Source organism: Corvus kubaryi, unplaced genomic scaffold (genome assembly GCF_017639235.1).
Source record: "Corvus kubaryi isolate FWS band 111438036 unplaced genomic scaffold, C.kubaryi_AGA036_p1.0 37391, whole genome shotgun sequence".
In the NCBI taxonomy this organism is placed as follows: domain Eukaryota; kingdom Metazoa; phylum Chordata; class Aves; order Passeriformes; family Corvidae; genus Corvus; species Corvus kubaryi.
In genome coordinates, this window is record NW_024581130.1 from 10,820,935 (window position 1) to 10,844,776 (window position 23,842).

General features: G+C 46.8%; 2 protein-coding genes and 1 long non-coding RNA gene across 6 annotated transcripts in view; 1 reads left to right on the forward strand and 2 right to left on the reverse strand.

Moving 5' to 3' along the window:
• C2CD3 (C2 domain containing 3 centriole elongation regulator) overlaps window positions 1-1,449 on the reverse strand; it is a 38,741-nt gene extending 37,292 nt beyond the window's left edge. For all 3 annotated transcript variants that reach the window (XM_042037925.1, XM_042037924.1, XM_042037926.1), the window contains exons 1-3: window positions 1,161-1,449; window positions 768-1,025; window positions 191-348 (exon numbers count right to left, since the gene is read on the reverse strand). In XM_042037925.1, the coding sequence (XP_041893859.1) occupies window positions 191-348; window positions 768-1,025; window positions 1,161-1,449 (705 nt within the window). The remainder of the gene's footprint in view (window positions 1-190; window positions 349-767; window positions 1,026-1,160) is intronic.
• Window positions 1,423-20,368, forward strand: PPME1 (protein phosphatase methylesterase 1). Of its 2 annotated transcripts, none has more exons than XM_042037933.1 (14): window positions 1,423-1,520; window positions 7,513-7,606; window positions 9,150-9,242; window positions 10,280-10,337; window positions 10,835-10,886; window positions 12,690-12,844; window positions 13,451-13,541; window positions 13,892-13,957; window positions 14,147-14,279; window positions 14,729-14,858; window positions 15,302-15,346; window positions 16,129-16,193; window positions 17,242-17,309; window positions 18,269-20,368. In XM_042037933.1, the coding sequence occupies exons 1-14, from the start codon at window positions 1,423-1,425 to the stop codon at window positions 18,285-18,287; spliced, it is 1,167 nt and encodes a 388-aa protein (XP_041893867.1). In that variant the 3' UTR covers window positions 18,288-20,368. The 2 variants fall into 2 exon arrangements, with proteins under 2 accessions (XP_041893867.1, XP_041893866.1); XM_042037932.1 differs by lacking the exon at window positions 1,423-1,520 and adding an exon at window positions 1,982-2,351.
• Window positions 2,546-23,836, reverse strand: LOC121669252. The gene is made up of 2 exons (XR_006017676.1): window positions 23,341-23,836; window positions 2,546-2,845 (listed from the first exon to the last, which is right to left on the reverse strand). It is a non-coding gene; the product is annotated as an uncharacterized LOC121669252 (long non-coding RNA).
• Window positions 23,837-23,842: the final 6 nt, after the last annotated feature.

Below are 23,842 nucleotides of genomic sequence, written 5' to 3' on the forward strand. Positions count from 1 at the left end.
CCCCACATCCCTCTAAACAAAATAAAGTCAACACCACCAGTATTTGTTTTTTTCATTTGTTACCTTAGCTCAGTAATGCCTTGGACAGAGAGCAGGCCTGCAGTGTGCCAGGTACAGCTTGAGCCTGCACCTGATTACACCAGCGCCACAGCACATAATTTACAATAACAAGCAAAGACATCGAGACTACCTGCAGCTCTCCGAGTTTATCCGATGTCGGTGACACCACAGCGAAAGACCCTTTGATGGGATGGCTGGGAGAGAGCTGGGACAGTTTAGTGATCTGTGCTCTGCCAAGGGGGAGGTGGTCAAGTTTGGTCAGAACCTCCAGGACGAGGACACCCATATCTGCAAAAATCAGGAACATCTTCAGGTCAGTCTCATGGTCACGACTCACACTTTTTGGCTAAAATGAGAGAGATGTCAGAGGTTAACGTTGTGCTGTACAAGGAAATTTCAGTAACAAGGCAGCAGGTAAAGAAGGGTCAATACAGACATTACTGCTGGTAATAAATTATGATAAATAAGTACAGGATTACCATTAAAGGAACGCTTATGACAAGACAAAGGGAAATAGCTTGCCACTGCTACAGGGTAACCCCCTGGGCAGCCCATTTCAATGCGTGACCACCCTTTCCGTGAAGAAATTCCTGCTGGTGCCCAACCTGAACCTCCCCTGGCACAGTTTAAGACCATGTCCTGCCGTCCTAACCTACTCCTAATAAACTCCGCGGCCTTTGCGGTCTCCCGGGGCGAAGCATCTCTACCTGCCAGGTAGGCGGCGAGCTGCCGGGGCCCGCAGCGCACGGCGAAGCGGGCGCTGGTTCTCCCCGCGGGCTGCCCGGGCCGGGAGGCGGGCTGGAACACGGTGCCGCCGGAGGTCTCCCCCCACCACCGCAGGCGCACCACGGCGGGCGGCTGCGGGGCCGCCCACAGCACGCGGGACACGGTGCAGCGCAGGAAGCAGCGCGGCGGGCCCTGGACGAGCGGCGGGAGGCTGGTAGCGGCGGCGGGGTCGCCAGGACCTGCGGGGACAGGCGGCGTCAGCGGCCCGCACACCACCCCGAGCACCCGTGCCGCTGCCCGTCCCACCCCAGCACTGTTCTACCCGCCCTGCGTTCCCCCGAGCGCCCCCGCCGCCGCTCCATCGCTCCCCGCACCTCCCCTCCGCCGCATCCCGCCCGCGCCTCCCGCCCGGCAACCGCCGCCACGGAGCGGCACTGGGGCTCCCGGCATGCCCCGCGCCCCGCGGGCACGGCCGGGGCGCGGACTACGTTTCCCATGGTGCCCTGCGGACGGGTGTGCTCGGTGCCGCGTGGCGGCGCTGCTGGGGGAGGCCGCTTCCGGCGGCGCGGGGCGGGGCGGCGGGGGTGGTTCGGGGGTCCCGGTGTTCCCGGTATTCCCGGTGTGTCCCTCGCTGTCATGTCGGCCCTGGAGAAGCAGCTGCATCTGGGCCGCCTCCCGCCGCGGCCCCCGTTGCCCGGCGGCGGCGGCCAGTCCGGATCCAAGATGCGCATGGGGTAGGCGGGGGAAGGGCAGGGGCGGATGCGGGGATCGGGGGGGGAGTTTGGGGAGAGAGGTTACAACGGAGAGGAGGCTCTGGAGGGAGAAGGGCTCGTATTGGGGGTCTGGAGGGACGGGTGGTCTTTATTGGGGGGATCTACAAGGAAGGGAGACACGTGATTCCGGGGTCTGGGCGGAGGGAATGGTCATGATCGGGGGTCCGGAGGGAGGGAATGGCCATGATCGGGGGATCTGGACGGAGGGAATGGTCATTGGGGAGTCTGGAGAGAGGGGGCTCGTACTGGTGGATCCCAACGGAGGGAATGGCCATTACTGAAGGGGTCTGGAGGGAGGTGGGCTCATATTGGGGGGGAGTCCGAAGGGAGGATGGGCTCGTACTGGTTGATCTGGACAGAGGGAATGGTCATTACTGGGGATCTGGAGGGAGGGGTGGTCATTCTTAGGGGGTCTGGAGGGAGGGTTGATCCTGCTTCCCAGTGATCCAGGAGAGTGACATCTGGATCAGGCTTCTCCAGCCGCATCGGGTAAAGGTGTCACTGCCCAGAGTATCCTTAGGGCTGGGGGAAGGTGGCAGGTGCTGGGATCAACTCTCCAGCCCTTTTCTCCCAGTTCTTTTGCCATCAGTTTTTGGAGGAAGGGTCAAGCACGATGTCTGGGTGGTACCTCAGAGGTTGGCTGGGGGAGAGGTGTACGGAAATTCTCAGGAGTTGAATTCCTAAGCTGGAGTTGGACTTTGATCATCCTTGTGGTGGGTCCCTTTCCAACTCAGAATATTCCATGATGCTGTGAAACCGGACTTCTCAGCCGCAGGCATCCATGTGAAGTAGGTGAGCTCTGCCAAATGACTTTAATCCCTGCTTAAATCTGGGATACTCTTAAGTCTTTTAAGCAGGGGTTGAGAGCACATTTTGGGAGCTGTGGGAGAAGTTGGACTAGTGTCTAGGGGTGTAACATGTATTAATTTATATAATTCTTCCTCTCTTTCCATGCATTGGAGGGGTTTTAAATGCTGTTAGGGAAATGATTATGAAGAAAAGTTTATTTTCTGCCATTTTATAAACCTGTTTTTTCTTTTTCAAATGCTTTCAGAGAGCACTGATACAAAATCCAGTGTCACAGTTAAGGATCAAGAATTCCCCTGGAATTCTTCCCTTGGAAGCAGTGGGGAGTAGTTCATAATCATGTTGTGGTGACACGGCACAGCTGTAGTTTTGATTTACCACTCTGCCACCCAGTAATTCCCTTTACAGGTGATGTTCCTGTTGTGGGAGGCGCTGCACGTCCACCGTGGAATGGCCTCATCTGGAGGGGCTTGGGGCTTCTGTGAAAAGGAAACGAGAGGAAGTGGGATAGAAAGTTTAGCTTAAGCTGAGTTTATCAAGGTTCAGTTCAGTACAAACAAGTGCAAGATTCCACCCGAAGGGAATTCCACCAAAAGAGAATGGGATTAGTTGTACAGGGAAAACCCAGTGTGATTTTACAGTGCTGGCAGATGTACAGGGCTGCACTGAAATAGTCCTTCAAAATTCAAACTTTTACAGGGAACAAAAATAACTAAACTTAGGAAAACGTTTATTTGCTGCATTAAGCATCTCGCATTTATAAATGTGATTTATTTCTGCGCTTTCAATTTCTTGAATTGGAAGCCAGGGTGTTAAAATGGATTTAAACTTAATATCCATGAGTGCCAGCAACCTGATTTTTCCATGGCTAAATCCTCTGACTGGTGTGCTGGGCACTTTCTTTTTATACCCTTTTTTTTCCACCATGCAGGTCATCTTAATGTGACTGTGGTGTGGCTGAAAGGAGATCTTGAGAAGTAGAGGGTCAAGCATGTGACATTGCTACAGAAAAATACAATTTACTGAGGACTTAACTGAAATAAAGTCTTACATTTTTCGGTACTATGCCATTAAAAGGTTAATATGTTTCAGTAGTTCGTAAAAAAAGGCACCTGTTGCTGCATTTAGATATGTGAAAATAGACTTGTTTCTAGCTTCTTCTTTAAAGTTTATTCTTTTTTTGCTGTTTTTCAGTACAATCACTTTCTTATGTCTCTCTATGGGGGAATCTCATTTGAGAAGTCAAACGGGCCGAAGCAAATTGAATCATGGAATTGTTCAGGTTGGAAAAGCCCTCTAAGATCATGGAGTCCAACCATCCCCCAGCACTGCCAAGGCCACCACTGACCCCTGTCCCCAAGTGCCGCATCCACACGGCTTTAAATCCCTCCAGGGATGGGGACTCACCGCTGCCCTGGGCAGCTGTGCCAGGGCTGGACAGACCCTTTTGGGGAAGGAATTCTCCCCGATATCCAGCATGGCTCCTGCGACGTAGCTTGGACTGGGTTTTGCGGGAGCATGGGATGTGTGCTTAGAATTTCATTGTATTTCATAGCACATGGCATTGATTCCTGCTTTGCTAGCACAGTCCTCTCCGCCCTGGACTTAAGAGCTCTCCAACAGAATTGTCCAATGAAATGACAGTTCCAAAAGGCTCTTTCCAAAGGAAGCTGGAGCTTCTCTTCAGCTCAAGCAATACGTGAAACAGCCACGGAGAGGAATTCAGTGTCCATTTCTTTAAGGAGCGCTCATGGCCAAGGCTCTGTTGGGAATTGCCTGCATGTTGCAAGTGATTCCTTCGAATTGCTCGACTGAAATGGAAACAAAATCAGGTTTTATGGCCTGATTTTGTGTTCTGTGGGGAAATCAAATAATAGAGTGTGTAAAGTCACTGGTGGAGCAAAAGGCCCCAGACCCACGGCAGCAGATCTCAGCAGCTGTAGCAGCTTCTGCATTTCCTGTCTTGTTTTTTGCCTTTAGTTTTTTGCTAGTGGCTCATTCAGAGTTAAGCACCTGGATGGGATTTAAAAATATAAGTCAGTTTGCTGTTCCTTTCCAGTGTGTGAGTAAAAATCACGTACAATCTCTGAAGATCTTTTAATTATCTAGAAGGGCTTGATTGGATCAGATCTGTGTCATTTGATCATGGCAATTCCAACTAATTTTTTCTTTTTTAATCCATTTTTTTCCCTTGGAATCCTTTTAATAAAGAAACATTTTATGTATTCAGCATCTCTAAGGCAGAACTTAAGATACTGTCCTTGTCAATTTTTAGAATTTCTAAATACAACTTGTCAGCCGTGGCAGTTCTTACTTGTAGATGATGTTTGATTTGGTTGGGTTCAAATATGATGCGAGAATGAAATCTCTTGATTCATGCACTTGTTCTATATTTGCTTTAGTAGTTTTAAATAGGGGCTCTCAGCAGAAAAAGGACTTTCTGAAAATGGTTCCTTCTGCTTGGTGCAATTTTTTTTTTTTTTCATTTTAGGAAAATAACCTGAGAGAAAACCCCTTCAAAAATTGGGGAGAGATTTGCTGAGCCATGTGGGCATCCTAGGGATCGAGGACATGATAAAGAGGACGAACTGCACAATAGGATAAAACAGCTGCAGAGGGTGCCCAGAATTTGTTTTGTAATTCCAGTTTCATATGCTGCCTGGCTGGCTTGGAGTTTAGGGATCATTCTAGAAAAGTTATTATGTCAGATCCACTTCTGTTTTGGCTTGCTGGATACTTTAAAAAGCTGTAATTAGTTCTGTCAGCTTAAATATTTGGTCAGCAAAATATGGCTTCAGCATAGGAAGGTGCAAAACCACAGCTGCTGTTTATTGGGCACACTTCTAATTTTGAATGTGTGTTGATGTTTTGCTAAAAAAAGCAGCTCTAGAAAAACTCAAATTCAAAGATACTTATTCTTTTCTTTGGAGAAATGTCTTCGCACAGCTCTCTGCGGTCACCTGGGATTTTGTGGAAAACGACACATTTTTTCTGCCCTTTTGGGGGTTCAGTGTTAAACCTGAGGTCACTCATGTTTTCCCAGCCTTGCTTGGAGACGAGTATTTTGTTTTAAATCACAACCTACACGTATTTGCATCAGGGGTGACAATAGTTTTAATTCTCAGCTCCTCTTCACTTTCTGCTCCAATTCCCTTGCAAACATAGGAGTTCTGGTGTATGTTTTTCCCAGCTACTTCACGTATGACACAACTACTAACATTTTCTCTGCAGGTATTAACTCTCTTTCAGCTGAATTTGAAGCATTGACTAATGGTGCTAAATACATCCATGTGGCAGGCTCCTAGGGAAGGGTTCTGCTGTGGTTTCATGGATTCCTCTTGCAATTCATGAGAAACTCTCCATGGATCTGCTCTGGAATTAGCATCTGCCCACCTCTTGCATGAAAATTTTAGCATTGGATCTCTGCTGTCAGAAATGGCATTTGGAGGAGACACAAAAATACTCATCCCTGGAGTGTCCAAGGCCAGGTTGGATGGGGCTTGGAGCAGCCTGGTCTGGTGAAAGGTGATTTCTTTGCACCAGCCAAGAGGCTGCTGTGTTCCCCCGTGTAACAGTGGCTGTCCATCCTGTAGCCCTGCTTCCACAAAAATGGCTTCATTTGGCACACAGCCAAAACTCTTCATCATGCATGACACAATCAATCAGCCACTTCCCCATGCTCTGCCTCCCCTGTAGGTAAGAGAATTCCCTTACAGATTTCTGGTGTCACAGTAGTACACAGGGGTGGATTACCAGGGAGTTCCTGCTGTTCACCAGATTTATGGATTATGTGGGAAGGGCTGTAGCCGGGCAGATGACAATGTTTACTGATCACCTGGAATTGCTCAGGGCAGTGGAACCTAAAACCAGCTGTAACTTGCGGTGCAAAAGTCTGACTGCAGTTGAAATGTTGCATTTTGAAAGGGTGGTGGAATTTATTTTCGCTAACTGCACATCCTACCTATTCAAAAACCAGAGAAGGGAAATCATCCAAGCTGTGGGCAGTTCTCTCCATCTCCAGAAAGAACCAGAACTGGTATGGACAGACCATGTGATCAGGGCTGGGATGGCTTCCAGAGAAAAATTAAGCTTGGAATGTGATATTTTTTTCCTTGATCAGAGAGTGAGATTAAGCTGAGGCGGTAAAAGAGATTAATATTTTCTGGATTTATGTAGGTGTGTGACATCTCAGTTTATTTAATTGACATCTGACAAGAAGTCTGGAAACCCACAGGAGGGAATTTGGTCTATCCAGGGGCTGGCTGGTTTATGTTTCATATCCTAGAAACACCAGGGGAAACAGAAATTTTGTTTCTACAAAATGGAAAAGCTGCTTTGTCTGTTCTTTTCTATTTCTTTAGGAAGCCAAGAATTCAGGAGAAGCTTTTTCAGCAGGGATTTTTCTGCTGGGAAGGTCTTTCACCCCTCACGCCCATGCTTGATTTTAATATTCTGTGCTGCCTGCCTGCCTCCCCCAGAAGAGTTGAAGTGCAAAAACATGGTGGTTAAAATGGTGCACTGTTACTCATCCTGTATCCTGGGCTCGAATTGAGCCTAATTATGCCACTTCCAAAATTAAGCACTACTCTTTTAGCCTTATTGAGTAAATACCAGCCTGAGAAACAGATTCTGCATCAACTGAGTCATCAGGAAAATTCTGATTGCAGAGCCTTTTGTCAGTAATGGGGATACAAGGAGAGGGCACAGCTGCACCTTTTGAAGGAACCAAAAAATAAATTGGTTTGTCAGCTGGGCACCTTTTGTCTGTGGGTCATTGCAAACTCGGAGGTTGTACGGGGACAGTATCATTGTTCTGTTTATTTTCCCTTGGCTTGGGTCTGTGTAGTCTAAATCACCATTGTTCAGTCTTCCTTGGAATTACTTGATGAGGAAAATACTCTTTTCTCTGTTTCCACTACATTTAGCAACAATTAGGGAGGGGAAAAAGGGGAGGATTTCTTCACTGACAATAAAATTCTGAATATTGTAGTTGTATGGGAATTTCACTGATGCATTGTTTGCTTCCAGTCCTGAGCTGTTGTGTAACACCAGCGTGTTCTCTTCAGTGAGAGGAGGCCTGGATGCCAATTTCAGTGGAAGACTTTAAAAATAACTCTTTCCTATGGAATTTTTTTCTGTCTTGCAGCCCTGGAAGAAAGCGTGATTTTTCACCAGTGCTTTGGAGCCAGTACTTTGAGTCTATGGAGGATGTTGTGGTAGAAAATGACACTGGCAAGGATATATCCTTTTTTTCATATTGAACTTGTCATAATCTAAGAGATAGCACATTTTTAGTTTATTGGGGTTTTTCAGCTTTTTCATGTGTTCCTTCTCATCTTCCATTATGTCTCTTGCAGGGTTCAGTGTCAGTAACTAGAACTGTCCCTTCTATGCTGATAGTTAAACTGTATCTAGCAAGGTCAGTTCCTGACAATTGCTTCTTTAGTAATCATTAATTAAAAAAAACTGTTTCCAGCAGTTTGATAGCATATTTTGCAGGGAAACACTCATCAGGTTCTCGTAATTCAAACCATGTCAGGACCAAAGCTGTTCACTGATTTTTATTAACTACAGTTAGTTAACTGGCAATCAGTGAACTGTCTGCTCAGGATTAATAGCAACAGTACAACAGATAAACCTCGACGGAAACACGTAGATGTGAATAAATACTTCCAAATTTCTGGCCAAGGCAGACGCTGTGATGCCACCAGTGTCTTCTGGCAGTGTCAGCCAGAGATTTTTCTGCAGCTGTTTCCTCTCCAAGATCAGGAATGCCATTAAGAAAACCAAACTTTCAAGTTATTTCTCTCCAAACACACTGGGAGGTGTGAGATCTCTGTTCAGTGCCTGAAACTGTGACCAACACATAAGACAAGTCACTTCATCAGCTGGGCTTTGTACACAAAGGGGATGTGCTGGAGCTCTAGCAGGTCCCTGGGGCAGAGCAGCGGGCACCAACCCAATCATTAATTCAGCTGCTTCCACAGTTCAGTCTGTCCACAGACTTTCATATGGGAGCTCAAGCTTCTGCTGAAGGGAAGAGAATAAATCCTAAACAACTATGATTTGGTTAAACTTGGCATGCTTCTATACACAACCTATCCAAATAGGTCTATTATGCTTTCTATTTTACATTAAACCCCTGGGGGAGTGCACAGCCCTTCATCAAATGTGGACAAGGTGCACATCATGAATCATGGAGTCACCAGAGCATCTGGGTTGGAAGGGACCTTAAAGCCCATCCAGTGCCACCCCCTGCCATGGGCAGGGACACCTTCCACAGTCCCAGGCTGCTCCAAGCCCCATCCAACCTGGCCTTCCAGGGATCCAGGGGCAGCCACAGCTTCTCTGGGCACCCTGTGCCAGGGCCTGCCCACCCTCCCAGGGAAGAATTTCTTACAAACATTTGATCTAAATCTCCCTTCTTCCAGCTTAAAACCATTCCCTTGTCCTCTCATTATCTTCCTGTGTAAAAACTAACTATCCATCTTTTTTACAAATGGATTTCTAGTTTTCTCTTAGTTCACTGTTGTGCCCATAGTGAAAAGGACGGGAGGTGAGTGAATTACAGGGGGGAGAAAACCTGGGCAGCAGGAGAACAACTCTTGAAGCTTAAGTTGAGTTACATTTTTGTCCAGGTAATGCTTGAACATTCCTGTTGGTCAGAGAAACGAGGCCTTGGGTACAGAAGGCTAGAAATAAAATACTGTTAGGTATAGCAAGCTCCAAAATTCATTCAACTGCCTTGAAGTAACTCTGTGAAATGTCCTTAACTGTTCATACACTTTTCGAATTTACAAAAGTGGGTTGGAGGGGCCTGTCTTGCTGCTGTTACATGGTGGAGGCCACTCTGCTCTGTCCTGGGCTGTGTTTACTGTAAGTAAAGCTGCTGCTCTGTAGAAATAAATGTGTGGAAATGAAGCTCTCTGAGTGTGGAAGGCAGTTATCCATTCACCTCTGGGAAACACTGCAAAACAGTATTATAAAAGATAACAGTATTATCTTTGTGTGGTTGGGGTTATTGCTTAGGTGCCTGGGCACCTTGCAGGTGAAGGGTTTGGGCTGTTTTTAGGGGCTGGAAAATACTAATTTGTGGATTCATTTGGTTTGGGGAAAGCAACTGCTCCAGTCATTTAAGAATCGAATAGCTGAAAAATCAAAAGAAGAGGACTGGGTAGCTTTGAGGTCTGGGTAGCTTTTGCCAGTTGTGTAGGTGGTTCTATTAAGAATCCCTCAGCAAATTCCCCCACTCCTGCAGGGCTGTTATTTAAATAATCAATGATTCCTTAACACAGAAGTCTTCCTGTCAACAAAACATGCCACTTAATCTTTGTGATGCCTGAAATAACATAGTTAAATTGATCTGTCAGGGACAAATAGAGCTGTAACTGTGTTGCAATTATTATGCCCTGCCTTACCTTAAAAAGATTCCTCACTTGTTTCCCCTGACCTCTTTGGACTAATCAATTTTTATACATTTCAGCCTGTAAAATTCCTTTCTTTGAGAGCAAACTGAATGTGTACTGCAAAGCAGCTGCTTCACCTCCATGTCAGCCATGAAGCCAAGAGTAATTCTATACTGTGTGGGGCTCGGAGAGCGGGGGAATCCCTTTGGTGTCTGTAATCCCACTGCCGTTCCAGTTTTCAGAGGTGCTGCAGGGCTTGAATTCACAATCCCAGGAAACACACGTCATGTCTTAGGCACAGTGAAATAATTGTCCCTGTTAACAGTGCTAACAAGGATGGGGCTTTGGCCCATTAAGGATAGTCTTGTGGATTCTTTTTGCTTGTGCTTTGTAACACCCCATCCAATCCAGGTTCAGCCACTTCTGTGGCCGTGAAGGGTTTTTAGGGAGTTCTTGTTGTTGCTAATCCCATTTTGCAAACAATATTCTCTCCCTCTCTCCTTGCAGTCTGCAATCATTAACAGGATCCAGTGTAGGATTGTGGCTTTAGACCTCCGAGGCCATGGTAAGTCAAAGAAATAAGTCGAGTCAAATCAGTGTGTTACACACTCCCAGTTTTTAAAGGAGATGCAATGAATTCCTCACAGGATGACTAGGGAAACATCCTTAAGGTATCCCAATTTGGATTCGAAAGCAGGGATGGAAGACTGGCTTCTGTCAGAAGCTGAGACCCCCTCAACTTTTGTGCGAGACAGTGGTAGACTAGTTCCTTCCACCAAGCCCTCATTCAGATTTCCATAACCTAGAGGTGGTCTTTGCCATGAGAAACAAAGGCTGTTCTTTCATTTTAACATCCATTAAGAACAGTTACGGGCAGTGTTTCCTACCCATAGTACCAAGTGTTCCTGTTAATTCTGTGTTTCTTAATTATTCATGTTCATTGCAGTAGGCTTGCTCTACATATCTGTGCTTAAAAGCTTTGTACAGTCACTGCTCTAAGTCCTGAGGGGGCCTGAAGTTTTTCAACTTAAGTGAACTTAACTTGGGTTGGGTTTTTTTCAGGAGAAACGAAAGTAAGGAATCCCGAAGATCTGTCTGCAGAGACTATGTCGAAGTAAGGAAACTTACGCTCATTTCCCTTTTCACAAAGCTCCATTTTCTTTCCCTGGCTGAACAATAAACTACTTGAGGGCACACAGCCTTCATTCAAAGGAGCTGGAAGATAGTTTAATTTCATGTGATCCTGGTAGTTATCTCTTCTTTATCTTCCATTCTGGGGCAGTTTGAAATTACGTCTCTCCCGGCTGAGTCAGATTCCGAACTGGTGGTGTTCTCCAGGTACTCTGAGTTTTTAAACAGTGAGCACTTCAAACCTGCAACATGCTGTAACACTTGCCAAAGAGTTCCTAATGGAGGTGGACTGCTTTCCTTAGACATCCATGGGGTATTTTAGCCTGAAATCACCAGTTTGGCTCTTCTTGGAACGAGTGTTCAGAGCGGGCCCGCGTTGGCCTGGTGACAGTCCCAAAGTCTGGGTCACAGGCACAGGATTTTCAAGCATAGAGTTGCTTTTTCAAGCTGTCATGACCCGCTTTGGCATGCAAATCCATCCCCCTCTTGACAAAACTGTAAGAAAAACAAATACCCACTGCTAAGCACATTATGTTCTGCCCATATTTAGTACAAAGAGACTCTTTGCTGTGACTACAACTAAATGATGAAGGATTTTGTAACCTTCCCATGGACAAATCCACTTGGTTTGTTGAGGGGAGGCCATGTGTGAAATGTATTCTGACTTCCATTGTATACCTTATTCCTGCTGCTTATGCCTTGTCAGATCCTGATGTGTAACTGTCCTGAGGAGATGCCGGATTAAATAATTAGAATATTTTAGATCTGGAGCAGCACTGCTCCCACTGGGGGGAAAGCAAGTTCCTTTTGTTTTGAAACCTTCCCCTCTTCTTAGCAATGAGCTTGAAACTTAGTCCTGAATATCTTTTAAATAGGAGCCTTAAATTATAACTGGTTTTCATGTTTGTTCTTTTAAATCAAATCCTCAAGCAATTTTCTCTAGCAGAGCAAATAAGCTGGTCAGCCCGTTCATTTCTTCACTTGTTTTCCATTTCCAATACTGCTCAGTTCTCAGGTTCCTCTGAATGGTTGTAGTCAGGAAAGCCAGTTGGGTTGTCTTTAAACTGCTCTTCAGTAGATTTCAGCCGTTAGTTCTGCTGCTGTTTTGGGGTTTGAGAATCATACTAGCCAGCTTTCCCGTCCTGGGAAAAGTGTCAAGTGACAGCTTCAGTTTAAAGTAGGTGTGCTGTGGAAAGGATGGGGAAATTTCCCCTTGCCTTGTGGCATCTGTGTTCATAGAGAGTCTCAATCTTTTTGCTCGTGCTCAGTGTTGTTCATCTTTGCCATGGTCAGTAGGGCCCAGTTATTTTTCTCTCTCTAATTCCAGTTTCTTCTTTTCAGAACAATTAATTTCTTGGTTTGTGCTTCCATGCAAGATGATTTGACAGCTTTTCCTCGCCTTTTATTTAACATTCCCACCAGCAAGTGTCAACCTAAAATGTTTTCTACAAGGAATCACAGAATTTGGGTGGGAAGGGACTATAAATTTCAGCCACATGGGCAAGGACACCTTCCACTAGACCAGGTTGCTTGAATTTCTTTTAAATTTGTATCTTTTAAATGAGGATTTTCTGCTAATAAAAAGAGAAATTACATGGATGATCAGGAAAGCATTGGCTTGCAGGGTTTCCTGCATTGGTACTAAGATGAAGCAGTGGCAGGAGAATAAACTTATCTGTTGCCTGCGGGTTAGAAGAGGCTTTGGAGCTGCACACCCGTCTCGGGGGTGTCCCTTGTCCTCCCCTGGAGGTGGAGGTGCCATCCATGGTTTGCTCTCCCTTGGCAGAGACGTGGGGAACGTGGTGGAAGCGCTGTACGGGGACCTGCCCCCACCCATCATGTTGATTGGGCACAGCATGGGGGGGGCCATCGCCGTGCACACGGCCGTCGCCAACCTGGTGCCGAGTTTGCTGGGGCTCTGCATGATCGACGTTGTGGAAGGTGAGTGTGGGTGCCCTCAGAGGCTTTCAGCCCTTCAGGTGGGCTTCTGCCTTCCCCCTCTTCTCTTCGCCCCAAATCCCTGAATACAGAAAGTTTTGCCCCATTGTTAAACCAATTCCATTCTACTAACAGATCCTACCCACACAAAAATCTTTCCAGTGTGACCCTTCCTTTTCCTTTTCCCAGCTGGACTCTCTGTTTGCTTTTTTCCTGCTAATTTCACAGAATCAGAGAATCAGTTAGGTTGGAAAAGACCTCTGAGATCATCGAGTCCAACCTATGAACCTAACACCACCTTGTCAACTAGACCATGGAACTAATTCCTTTGAAATACTTTCTTGGTGGGGAAGACTGTGGCTTTTGCTGTAGTGCTTGGTGCTGATAAATATTTGCTGCTCTTAATATCTGAACATCCTACCTATTCAAATAGTAATTTTCCAGTGTGACTGTTGGCTCAGCAATACTATCTGTACTTTCCTTAGCATTATATCCCCAGGGAGCTCCAGCTCTCTCTGAGGGTGTTGCAGCCAGTTGTGTATAGAGGGATGTGGCAATAATTTCATCAGATGCCATGAAGTTGATGTAGATGATGTCATTTGCTTTTAGGTACAGCCATGGATGCCTTGAACAGCATGCAGAACTTCCTAAGGAGTCGTCCCAAAACATTCAAGTCACTTGAGAATGCCATTGAGTGGAGGTAAGGCTTGGGCTCAGTCACTCGAATCAGTTGTCTTTGTAGCTTGACTCCAGAAGGAAACTAAGTTTATATACCTTGGCTGTTTACAGGCCCTCTCCCAGTCCCCTGGCATGGGTTTAACCCTGTTTCACTGTTTCCCCACCAGCACTTCTCCCGCTTTCTCACAGTTACAGTGACAACGGGAGGTCCACATAAGTTGAGCGTGAGCCACTGTGAGAGCAGGAGCTGTGGGAATGGTTTGGGGAAATCCTGAGCTGTAGAGGAGTTTAACTCCTGTTTCTGGGGCTGCTGGTTCTTGAAGCTCTTCAGTAAATATTTCTGTCTGTCTTCTGATTATTTTTTTTTCCTAGTGTAAAAAGTGGACAGATAAGAAATCTTGAATCTGCCAGAGTTTCTATGGTCGGTCAAGTCAAACAGTAGGTGGCTTTTGGTTTATTTTAAAATAATTTTTTCTGTTTTACAATACTATTGCTGCATAAGTGCACTTGAAAGTGAAAATTTCTTCAAGCAAAATTGCTGAACACCTTAGGTTTAATCCTGGGTGGTTTTTTGGTTTGGAGTTTTTTCTTTTGTCAGGGAATCAGTTTCTGGTTTAATTTTCACAGGTGCGAAGGGGCTGCCAGTCCTGAATGCCCTAAAGCCATAGTAGAGGGAATTATTGAGGAAGAGGAGGAGGACGACGAGGATGAGGAAGGGGGAGGCTCTGTCAACAAAAGGAAGAAAGAGGATGACACAGAGGTAGGGAGTTCGTTACTGTGTTTTCAGCTTCCCCTGCAAGAGCAGTCACCTGTAGTTATCCAAATCATTCTGGTATGAAAGGGAGCCACTCCAGGGAGAGAAAACTGAATGAGAGCCAAGTCGAAATGTTCAGACAATTTGTGAGCTATTTGTGGCAGTAAGAAGTAGCAAATTGATTGCCCTGAATCCTTCAGTCTTCTCCTGAAGGCTCTTCTCCTCTTGGTGTAGTTCCTGCTGACTTTCTTGTTCCTTACTCAGGTACTTTGATTTGGAGAGATACTTAGAAGCAAGGAGGGTCATCCCTGGAAGTATGTAATCCACCAGAGGGAGCCAGTATTTTTTTATTTTTTATATCTATATACTTATGCATTTCCAAGTGGCTCCCTGAGTTGGTTTTCTTTCTGCTGTTTTACTGATCACTAATGCAGAGCTCTCTCTCCTCCCTGCAGACAAAGAAGGAGCATTTATACACGTGGCGAATCGAACTGGCCAAAACAGAAAAGTACTGGGATGGCTGGTTCAGGGGTTTATCCAACCTCTTCCTAAGCTGTCCGACTCCAAAGCTTTTGCTTTTAGCTGGTACGTGTCTCTTTCAGTCCTGGTGAGCACTTCAGTGATGTCCCACTTGTATTTCAGAGGACAGGGTCAGCATTGGGCTACAGTGTTTCCAGGGAATACCTGGGCTTCTCTGTGTCTCTTAAAATAGTGTGGAGTGATTTGAACTTTTCAAGTGAAAGTCAAATACAGCTGTAAGCCCTTTTTGTACCTTAATAGGAAATACAGCAAGTAAATATCCTTTTAAGTTGTAGGGAGGGCTGTGCTCTTGCATTTTTTGGCTGTGTTTCTTTCCTGTCACTTTACTTTCTTGAGGTGCAGCAGTGAAATGTCATTGTTGTGGGTGTCAGAGGTGTTTATTTTCTGTTTTTTAAGCTAAGGTCTCTTTAAAATATGGAGTAAAGCCTGGCTCAGAGAGTTGTGTTCTCTCTGGCTTTTCTCCAATACATTTGTTTATTTGATTGTAGGTGTTGACAGGCTGGACAAAGATCTGACCATTGGACAGATGCAAGGTAAATATTTAATATTGTTACTGCAGCCTTACTGTAATGCTCTTTTTGCATGACAGCTTGTTGCTATGGGTACAGTCAATATCCTAACAAATGGGCATTAAAGAATTAGTCCATCCCCAAGTGTTCTCTAACTGTGGTCCAGGAGAGGTGGGGAAGGTGAGGAGGGAAAGGTTCAATTTGAAGAGCCGTTGCCATGGGTTTTGTTCAATCTAGTGTTCGATGCTCCCAGCAGTGGAGCTGCCACACTTCTCTTGCATGAGAGTGATTGTCTGTGAGGGCTTCCTTCTAATCCATTTTTTCCCTTTCTAGCTACATTTCTGATGTTCCTAGCTAGAGCACCTGGGACCACCCAAAACTGTCCCATCTTCCAGTGTTTCTGGCAGACAGCAGACCAAGATTAAGCATCTTCATTCATGTTTTGGGTTGGGTTTTTCCCCCCCCATCCCGGCTTTCCAGAGCAACCAGTACTGGAAAGTAGCATTGGATAGCAGGATAAATGTTACCTTAAGGTAAATCTGATAACAGTTCCAACTCTGACACTTGCCTGCATTGAGAAGCTCTGAGAAGTTCAGCTTCATTTTAACTCCTGGGAACCTGCTCTAGTTACACCTCAGGAAGGTGAATTAAGCAGCTGGTCCATGTTTTCTTTGGAGCCAGCGGTTGTGTACGGTGTAGAGTCTGCTGAGACCTCCTGCCATCCTGGGGCCTCTTTTCCAGCTACATTTAGTGAGATTAGTTGGTACAGAACGTGAGATCCATGTGCTGACTCTCTCAATCCACAGGGAAATTCCAGATGCAGGTCCTCCCACAGTGTGGCCACGCAGTCCATGAAGATGCTCCAGACAAGGTGAGCCCCACCGTGGGGTTGAAGCTACATAAGCCATGGTCTGAAATGCAAAAATGGATCTGTTCATTACCATGGAGCAGAGATCATACTTCAGGGGCATTTTTTGGCACAACAACTGGCTTTCACAAGCAGCTTGGATTTTTTAGCTGTCTGGAAAGCTCTGGCTAAGACGTGATGTGCCACAGGGCTGGGTTATGGATTTAACTCTCAGGCTCGTGGTGATGTACCTAATTCTACCCATGTGGAGTGTGGATTTCTCCTCTCTTCCTTTCCTCATGCAGTTCCCCACTATCCCTTGCACTAAGCTGCAGCTTTAGGGGTTGGTCTGTGTTTTGTTGAGTTGGGTGGCTCACATTTTCCAAATAGAAACCAAATGTTCCTGAAGCAGCTTTGACAGAGCAGTGCTGCTTCTGGGCATTGCTGGAGTTTGTTTCCAGATGGAATCTGGAATGTGGTGCAGCCAGTGGAGCCTGTGGTTGGGAGCACATCTGGTTTTAAAGCTCATTCTGCACTGACAGCTGTGTTAAAACTCAGCCTTTCTGTGCTTCACTTTACCTGTCTGAAATAGGTATTTTTATCTAAACACACTGAGTTCTTAAGTTGTTACTCCTTTTTTATACATTCTAAGCAGTATTGAACAGATTGGGTGAGGCTTGGAGCAGCCTGGTCTAGTGGAAGGTGTCCCTGCCCATGGCAGGGGGTGGAACTGGATGAGCTCTAATGTCCCTCCCAACCGAAACCATTCCAGGTCACCGTCTTGCATCCTGAATTTACCTTTTCTCCCTGCTAAACTTAGACATTGTTTTAAGAATTACCGAAATGGCTGGACAAAAAGTTTGGTCACTTCTTGATGGCAGGCTCAGTGTCTGAGTACAGCTGGAAGTGTCTTACACAGAGCTCTTGTTTTAAAGGAGCAAACTCGATTCAGCAAGAGAACCCTGAGGATATGAACTGTTGTTGGAAATACTGCAGGCTTTGAAAACTGACTGGCTTTGCTGTTCTCTTTGTGTCCCTTTAAATCCTGAGCGATGTTTTTCCCTTCCCTCAGGTTGCTGAAGCTGTTGCGACATTCCTGATCCGTCATAGGTTTACAGAGCCCATCGGTGGATTCCAGTGGTAAGGCTCCATGGAGCTGTGTCCTGCTCTCACTGCCTGTTTGGCTCTCGAGGTGGGAGGTTGGAATTCTAGCATGGTGCTAAAAACCACAGATAAACAAACAGCTCTGAATCACAGCCAGTAATACATTTGGTGTTTGTGTTCCCTTTAAACTTCTCATGTATTTACATGTGCTGATGAAACCTCCTTCCTTGCAAGGGAGGAGCAAAGCTGATTTCTTTCTTTATAGCCTGCCAGAAGGCAAAATGACAAATTTTATGGCATTTAGCTTAAATAGTATTTTAGTAAGTAACCAAGGCCCTGTGGTGTGGAAACAGCTTGCATCACACTCCCTTGGCCAGGAAATACTGGTGAGATGAGGCAGGTAAAGCTGTGTGCTTCACTTTGCAGACTTTCCTTACTTATCTCATGTGTTTTCTTATCAAAATGGCCTGTGGAAGCCAGGCCTCTGTGATCAGCCAGGCAGTGAGAGAGGGGTGTGATTGATATGGTTGGTAGGAAAAACTCCCAAAGTCTTACTTACAGCACCATGAAGCGTAGACCTCACAGAAGGTGCTGATTTCTTTTAGGATCATATTTCAGGTGAGTGGTACAATGAGTCTGTTTCTTAAGCAGTCCTGAAAAGTCTTCCCACTTTTAGCTAAGAATTCCTCTACAAAAGCTGGAAACCCCAGAAAGTGTGATGCTAGAGTGGCAATGCTAAAGAGGTATTGCTGCACAACATCTACATTTATTTTCCTCTTTATCTTGTCCCTTGGGGATGAAACTGTAGGAATGCAGGACTGTGGACTGCATGTTTTAAATCCAGTGAAAGGATATAGTGTAGGTTGATGTGTAAATAGGGAGAGAGGGAGAAGACCAAAGGACTTTACAGCTAAATTTAGGTTGTTGCAGAGTTTGCAGAGAATACCTTGATGCTAACATGGGGTCTTTCTTCCACTCTCTTTTTTGCCTCCTAGTGTGTTTCCTGCTTGTTAATATCCTGGTGTTCTCCAGCACTGATTCCCATTGTAAATAAACTGCACCAGAGGCCACTGTGATGTATCCATATCCTCTCATCTCCCAGTCCAGCAGCAGTGAGAAGTTGATGTGAGATTCATCCCCTAGAACTAGTTCTCCAGAATATCTAAATTCTTAGGGACTTCCTTGCTGGGAAGCAGCTTCTACTGAAGACCATGAAAAGCTCTTCAGGCCCTTGGAAGTGGGATCCTCTTCTCTGCTGCCACAAGGAAAGACCTCCTGGAATCCCATGCAGTCGATCATACCAATCTCCATCAATTCTCAGGCTTTCTTGGACCCAACTGCAGAAGGGCTGTTGGCAGTCCAGATTCACTGAGGGCATTGCAGCACAGCCAAAGGCTTCAGGATTTCTCTGTGGAATCGTAGAATCATCTTGGAAGTGCCCCTTAGGTTTGGGTTTTATATATACACTTTTTTTTCCCCTAAAGCAGACGAGGAATTGGCTTCATTGGGAGCTCAGGTTTCACCTCACCGGCACCAGCCTTTGGGGTTAAGCTGTGGGAAGAGCCTGGAGGCCACTTTCCTGGGCAAAGTTGGATGGGATTGTAAATCAAAAAGGTGAGGGGGGGACAATGAGCTCCATTTCAGAGTCATGCAGCTTTTCTAGTTCTCATTTCAAGTCCTCTCTGGGAAGAAGAGCCTGGATAACTCCATCTACTGCAGACACATCCCAGGCCAGAGGACTCTGAACCTGCATTTATGGGGAAGACCCAAGAGCAGCAGGGACAATGTGGTCAACAGGCAGTTTGGCTGCTTTCTGCCCCTGGAATGTGTTTGTTCTTCCCTTCTTGTAGCTGCCACACACAGCTGAGCACAGATCAGCGCCTTTGGGATGGAGAGACGTGGAACGGGCTGTAGGAAAAACCCTGGGAGAGCTTGGAGTCAGTCCTGCTGATGTTGATGCAGAGGTGTAGGCAGCTGTTCCCCCCAGTATCAGAGGAAGGACCTTGTTTCCACTGTTGCTTCCTAGATCATTTTGCTGCCTGCCTTCCAGAATTCCATGTGCATAGAGCTTTTCTTCAGGGTTCAGTTATCCACAGACAGTTTGTGGGCTTGCTTTCACCTAAGAGTCACTCTAGAGTGTAACAGCAGACACAGTTTGGAGCAGTTTTCCTCAATATTTTGCTGGTGGATGTCCGAAATCCCCTTTTTTGCCTGGTGTCCACAATCCCTTGCTGCTGTCCGATGATTTTAATCCTGCTTTGCCGAGGCAAAGTTCTGGGGTCATTTGGGAGCTGCCCTGTGCATCCCATGACAAGAGCCATCAGGAATTCTTGGCATTTGAGTGGTGCAGATGGGGCAAAGGGTTTAGCCCTGGCCTTGGGCCTGGTGGAGATCCACTTAGCTCTGATTCACCGGGCACAGCAGCCCCGTGGCCTTGCTCTGTGTCCCTTCCCTGACACATCAGGATGGGAAGCACCTGGATTAGAGACAGGAAAGCCTCATTCCAGAGAGGAATGCCCTCCTGGCACTTTGGCCATCGGCACTCAGGTGTTACAAGAGCAACTGCTGGCTCTCTGCACTTCCCTCTGTGAGTCACCATGTTAATTATTGCATTAATTTGATGTAGCATCCACGCTGGTTTAGTTCCCAATGGATTCAATGGATCTTCAGTAGCTGAGATGCAAAATAGCTCTTTCCCCAGCCATGTCCCCAAAATGGGCAAAATTCTCTTTTCCAGGCACCTCCTTTGTTCAGATTGTTAGGGATTAAATAATCCAGTGTGTATATCCAGAGTCTCACTTCCCAGGATCATACTCATGAATGATCGTGGTGAAGTCACATTCCTCTGTGGTGAAATAACTTGGAGAGTCTGACTTGGAGTGATTCCTTGTGTTATCCCTTTGGTTTGTGAGGTTGTAAAAAAGCCCAACCAAACAGAACCCTCCTTGGAAAGCAAATCAGTTTTGTGTTCTGTAGAAGCACCACTGGAAAAGGAATGATTTCTGAAATCCTGTGGGCTCCCCGGGATTCTCTTTTGTTGTTAACATTGAGTGAGTGAAAAGAAAATAAATCTTTCAAGAGCCTGTTTAATTGAATGGTGCGTCGCTCCGTGCCAGCTCCCAGCCCCCAGCCCTGCCTTGCTCAGGATAGGTGGCTGTTCAGGGACTCATGTGGTACTGGATTAAAAAAATGGATTCCAGGGACAGCAGCAGCACTGTGGGGGTGGGGGAAAGGGAAATTCCTTTCGGCTCTGTCAAGCCATGTACATTTTTGAGACTACTTTTGTCTGAGAAATATTAATGCTCCTGCTGCAGTTTCCAGGGGGCTGCAGGCTGGGATAAATGGCATTCGGTGAAGGATACACAGGCTGTGGTAAAAGTAACTGCAGAGAGAAGGAATCTTCTCTTTGGCTCACGAGAAACAGGGACATAGAGAAATTCCCCCCAAAAACTTCCAGCTTTGCATTTTTCCTGCAAGAAAGCCTTTGGATTACTTAGAAACCTCTCTTGGTTTTGTTTCACTTGTCAGATTGAGGATCAGTGACAACTTTCCCAATGGAAGATCCCAAGGCTTGGCAGGAGCAGGAGATGTACTTTAGGATGCTGATTTGTTGCAGGCTTCATTTTAATTGAATAAATTAAAGAAAGAAGTGTCTAAGACCTAGGATGAGTTTTGCCAGATTATGTGCACTGGACAAAGCCATCAGGGACTTGCAGATGATTGGAGCATTGGGATTGTTGGAAAAAGATTATTTCCTGTATTGCCAAAGCAGGTTTGAACTCTTGCTTTGAATAAATCAACCCCTGAGTAAGGAATTAAACTCAGGCCTGGGACTGTCCAGCCAGAATTTTCCCCTTTTGGCAAGGGAAGGGCCTGGACAACCTGAGGAAGCCCATTCCAGCCCTGTTTTCCACGTGTTTGTGATTTGCAAGCAGTGTTGGGATGACTTGCAAAAGGTGGAGCTGGGCAACACAGACCTTGGAAAATCCCCCCAGGAGGGTCGACTGGGTATTAGGAAAAAGGTTTTTTACAATTTAGGCCCTGGCACAGGTTGCCCAGAGAAGCTGTGGCTACCCCTGGATCCCTGGAAGTGTCCAAGGCCAAGTTGGATGGGGCTTGGAGCAACCTGCGGTAGTGGAAGTTGTCCCTGCCGTGGCAGGGGGTGGCACTGGATGGGCTTTAAGGTTGTTCTGTACCCAAATTATTCTGATTCTGTGACCTTAGCACTGACATTTTTCGTCTTCTCCACTACTGCCTTTTCTTTTGGGAGCAGGAAGGCCTGCGAAAAGGGCTGTGTGGAGGTGCCTGGCAACCAGCTGTTCACTGGTTTGAACTGGTCATCAACACTTCTGGAAATCTAGACCTGGATCTTTAGGCAAGGTCAAAAAATTGAGCTTATGGCTTGTCACTTCCAAGAAATCTTGGCCCTAGTGCATTCTCCCACCCGTCTCTGAGCCTGGCGCTCTGCTCACAGCCTGGAAGTGCCCTTTGCGTTGCCCAGACCTGCATCCCTTGGTTGTGTCATCCGTCCCACGATGCTGCACCCTTTGGTGGCATCCAACACGGCAGGAATGGGATCGGCTGTTTGCTCCAAGTTTTGCTGCTGGATGCTTGGCCAGTTGTGGCTGAGCTTTCCCAGTGTGGCAGGGTGACCTCTTGCCACGTGCTGCTGTTTCCAGAAGGAAAATGTGTGTGTGTGTGTGTGTGTGTGTGTGTGCGTCAGTTCTCTGGAAACCACACGCTGTGTCCCATGTCAGCCTCATCCTGGTCTTGTCTTGTTCTGTGTCTGTTTCCCTCGCCTACAAATAAAGCATTTGTGAAAAGCCTGGAGTAGGAATTCCTGCTTTCCCTTTAGCTGTGATTCTTGGGCTCCTCGGAGCAGCCTGTGGAGGACGGGGGGTTGATCCAGCTGTTCCTGTGCCAGACCCAACCCTTGGGTTTTTCTGGTGACTCACGGAAGCCTCTTGTCATCTAAAATGCTGCCCCATCCCTTCCCTGCACCCCAGTGTGGGGAGGAGGGGGGAGTTTAGCCACAGCTTTCGCTTTTCCCCCTCCTTTCCGTGACCAGTGACTCCCACGTGTACAGAAACATCTGGAAGTAATAAACCCCAGCACTGGGGCTGGTAAGTAACCTGTGCTCTGTTCAGCCTTCTCTGAGTCCTGTGGTCGTTGTTCCTGGCTGAAAAGCAGGAACTGGGAGAAACTGGAAATCTTCCAGGCTGTTTTACATTCAGGCAGGTTTAACAACCCCAAAGGGCTGCTGGAGCCTCTTCCCAGTGCTCCAGCTCCTGCTGTCCTGCCCAAATGCTCCTTGCAGCTCACCCCCTATCCCTGTGTGCCTACGGAAAGGTTAATCCACGGCTGGATGAACACAGCCAAGGAGTGATAAACGCACATTTTTGAACCCAAAGCAAGCAGGAGAGCCTTGGGAGAGGTCTGCCTGCCGTTTCTATCCCCCTCCCCGATTTTTGTCCTTTTCCTGCAAGCTGGGATAGAGGCCAACAGGTGACATGGTGACTTAGACCTCCCTGGGAAGCTGGGTTTCCATCCTGGAGGATTTGAATCTCATCCAAATGTCACCTAGATGAGTGTCTCGGTTTAGAGACAAGTTTAGGAGAAAAACGCTCTGGAATGAGTGTTTCATCTAAAAAAAAACGGGTTCCAACAATCCCTTTCTGCCAATAGGAGATTAACACTAGAGAAACCCCCCCAATCGTTTATTGACAGAGTGCCCACACGGCGCGGAAAAAGAAAATGAATAAATGCCAGATATTGAATTGTCCGACCTTACCACCGCCGCCCCCCCACCCCCCCATACCCACACACACCGGATAAAAACCACCAAAACCAAAAACAAACCAACCCCTCCTCCCAAAACAAACAAACAACAACAACAAAAAACCAACCAAAAACCCCCCAAAACAACAACAAAATGCCAGGGAAAGGAAAAAAAACCACGACGGCGCAACGTGCTGGAGAAGAAAAAAAAATGGCGCCGGCTCCTGTCTCAGGGAAGGAAAAAAACCAAAGGGTTCACGCAGCAAAAACAGGCAAAACAGATGGGAACCTGGTGAATCCCTGGCGTGGGTCCCCTCCTCACAGCAGATGAAGCCGGTGGATTTGGTGTCCTTTCTCTCGTTGGCTCGGCTGTCCCGAGCTCTGGGGCCGGGGTGGAGCGGCCCCTCTCCGTCCCGCCGGCCCCCGGCCGACGCTCGTCCCGTCGACTCCGATCTCGGACCAAAACCAAACCGAACAGTTCAGGGGAAAAAAAAAAGCTGCCGAAGGATTGCTCCTACAGTCTCCAAAGCCAGAAAAAAAGGAAAAAAAAAAAAACCCTTCTTGCCTAAGCTAACAAAACCCAGGCTAGCCAAGCAAGCGAAGAGAGCCCCGCCCGCACGGCACCGGACACCTGAGGCCTGAGGCTTTGAACAAACCCGCGCAGAGCAAGGACCAGGGAATGGGAAACCTCGACAGCACCATCGCTGGGCACAGAGCAAGGACCAGGGAATGGGAAACCTCTACGGCACCATCGCTGGGCACAGAGCAAGGACCAGGGAATGGGAAACCTC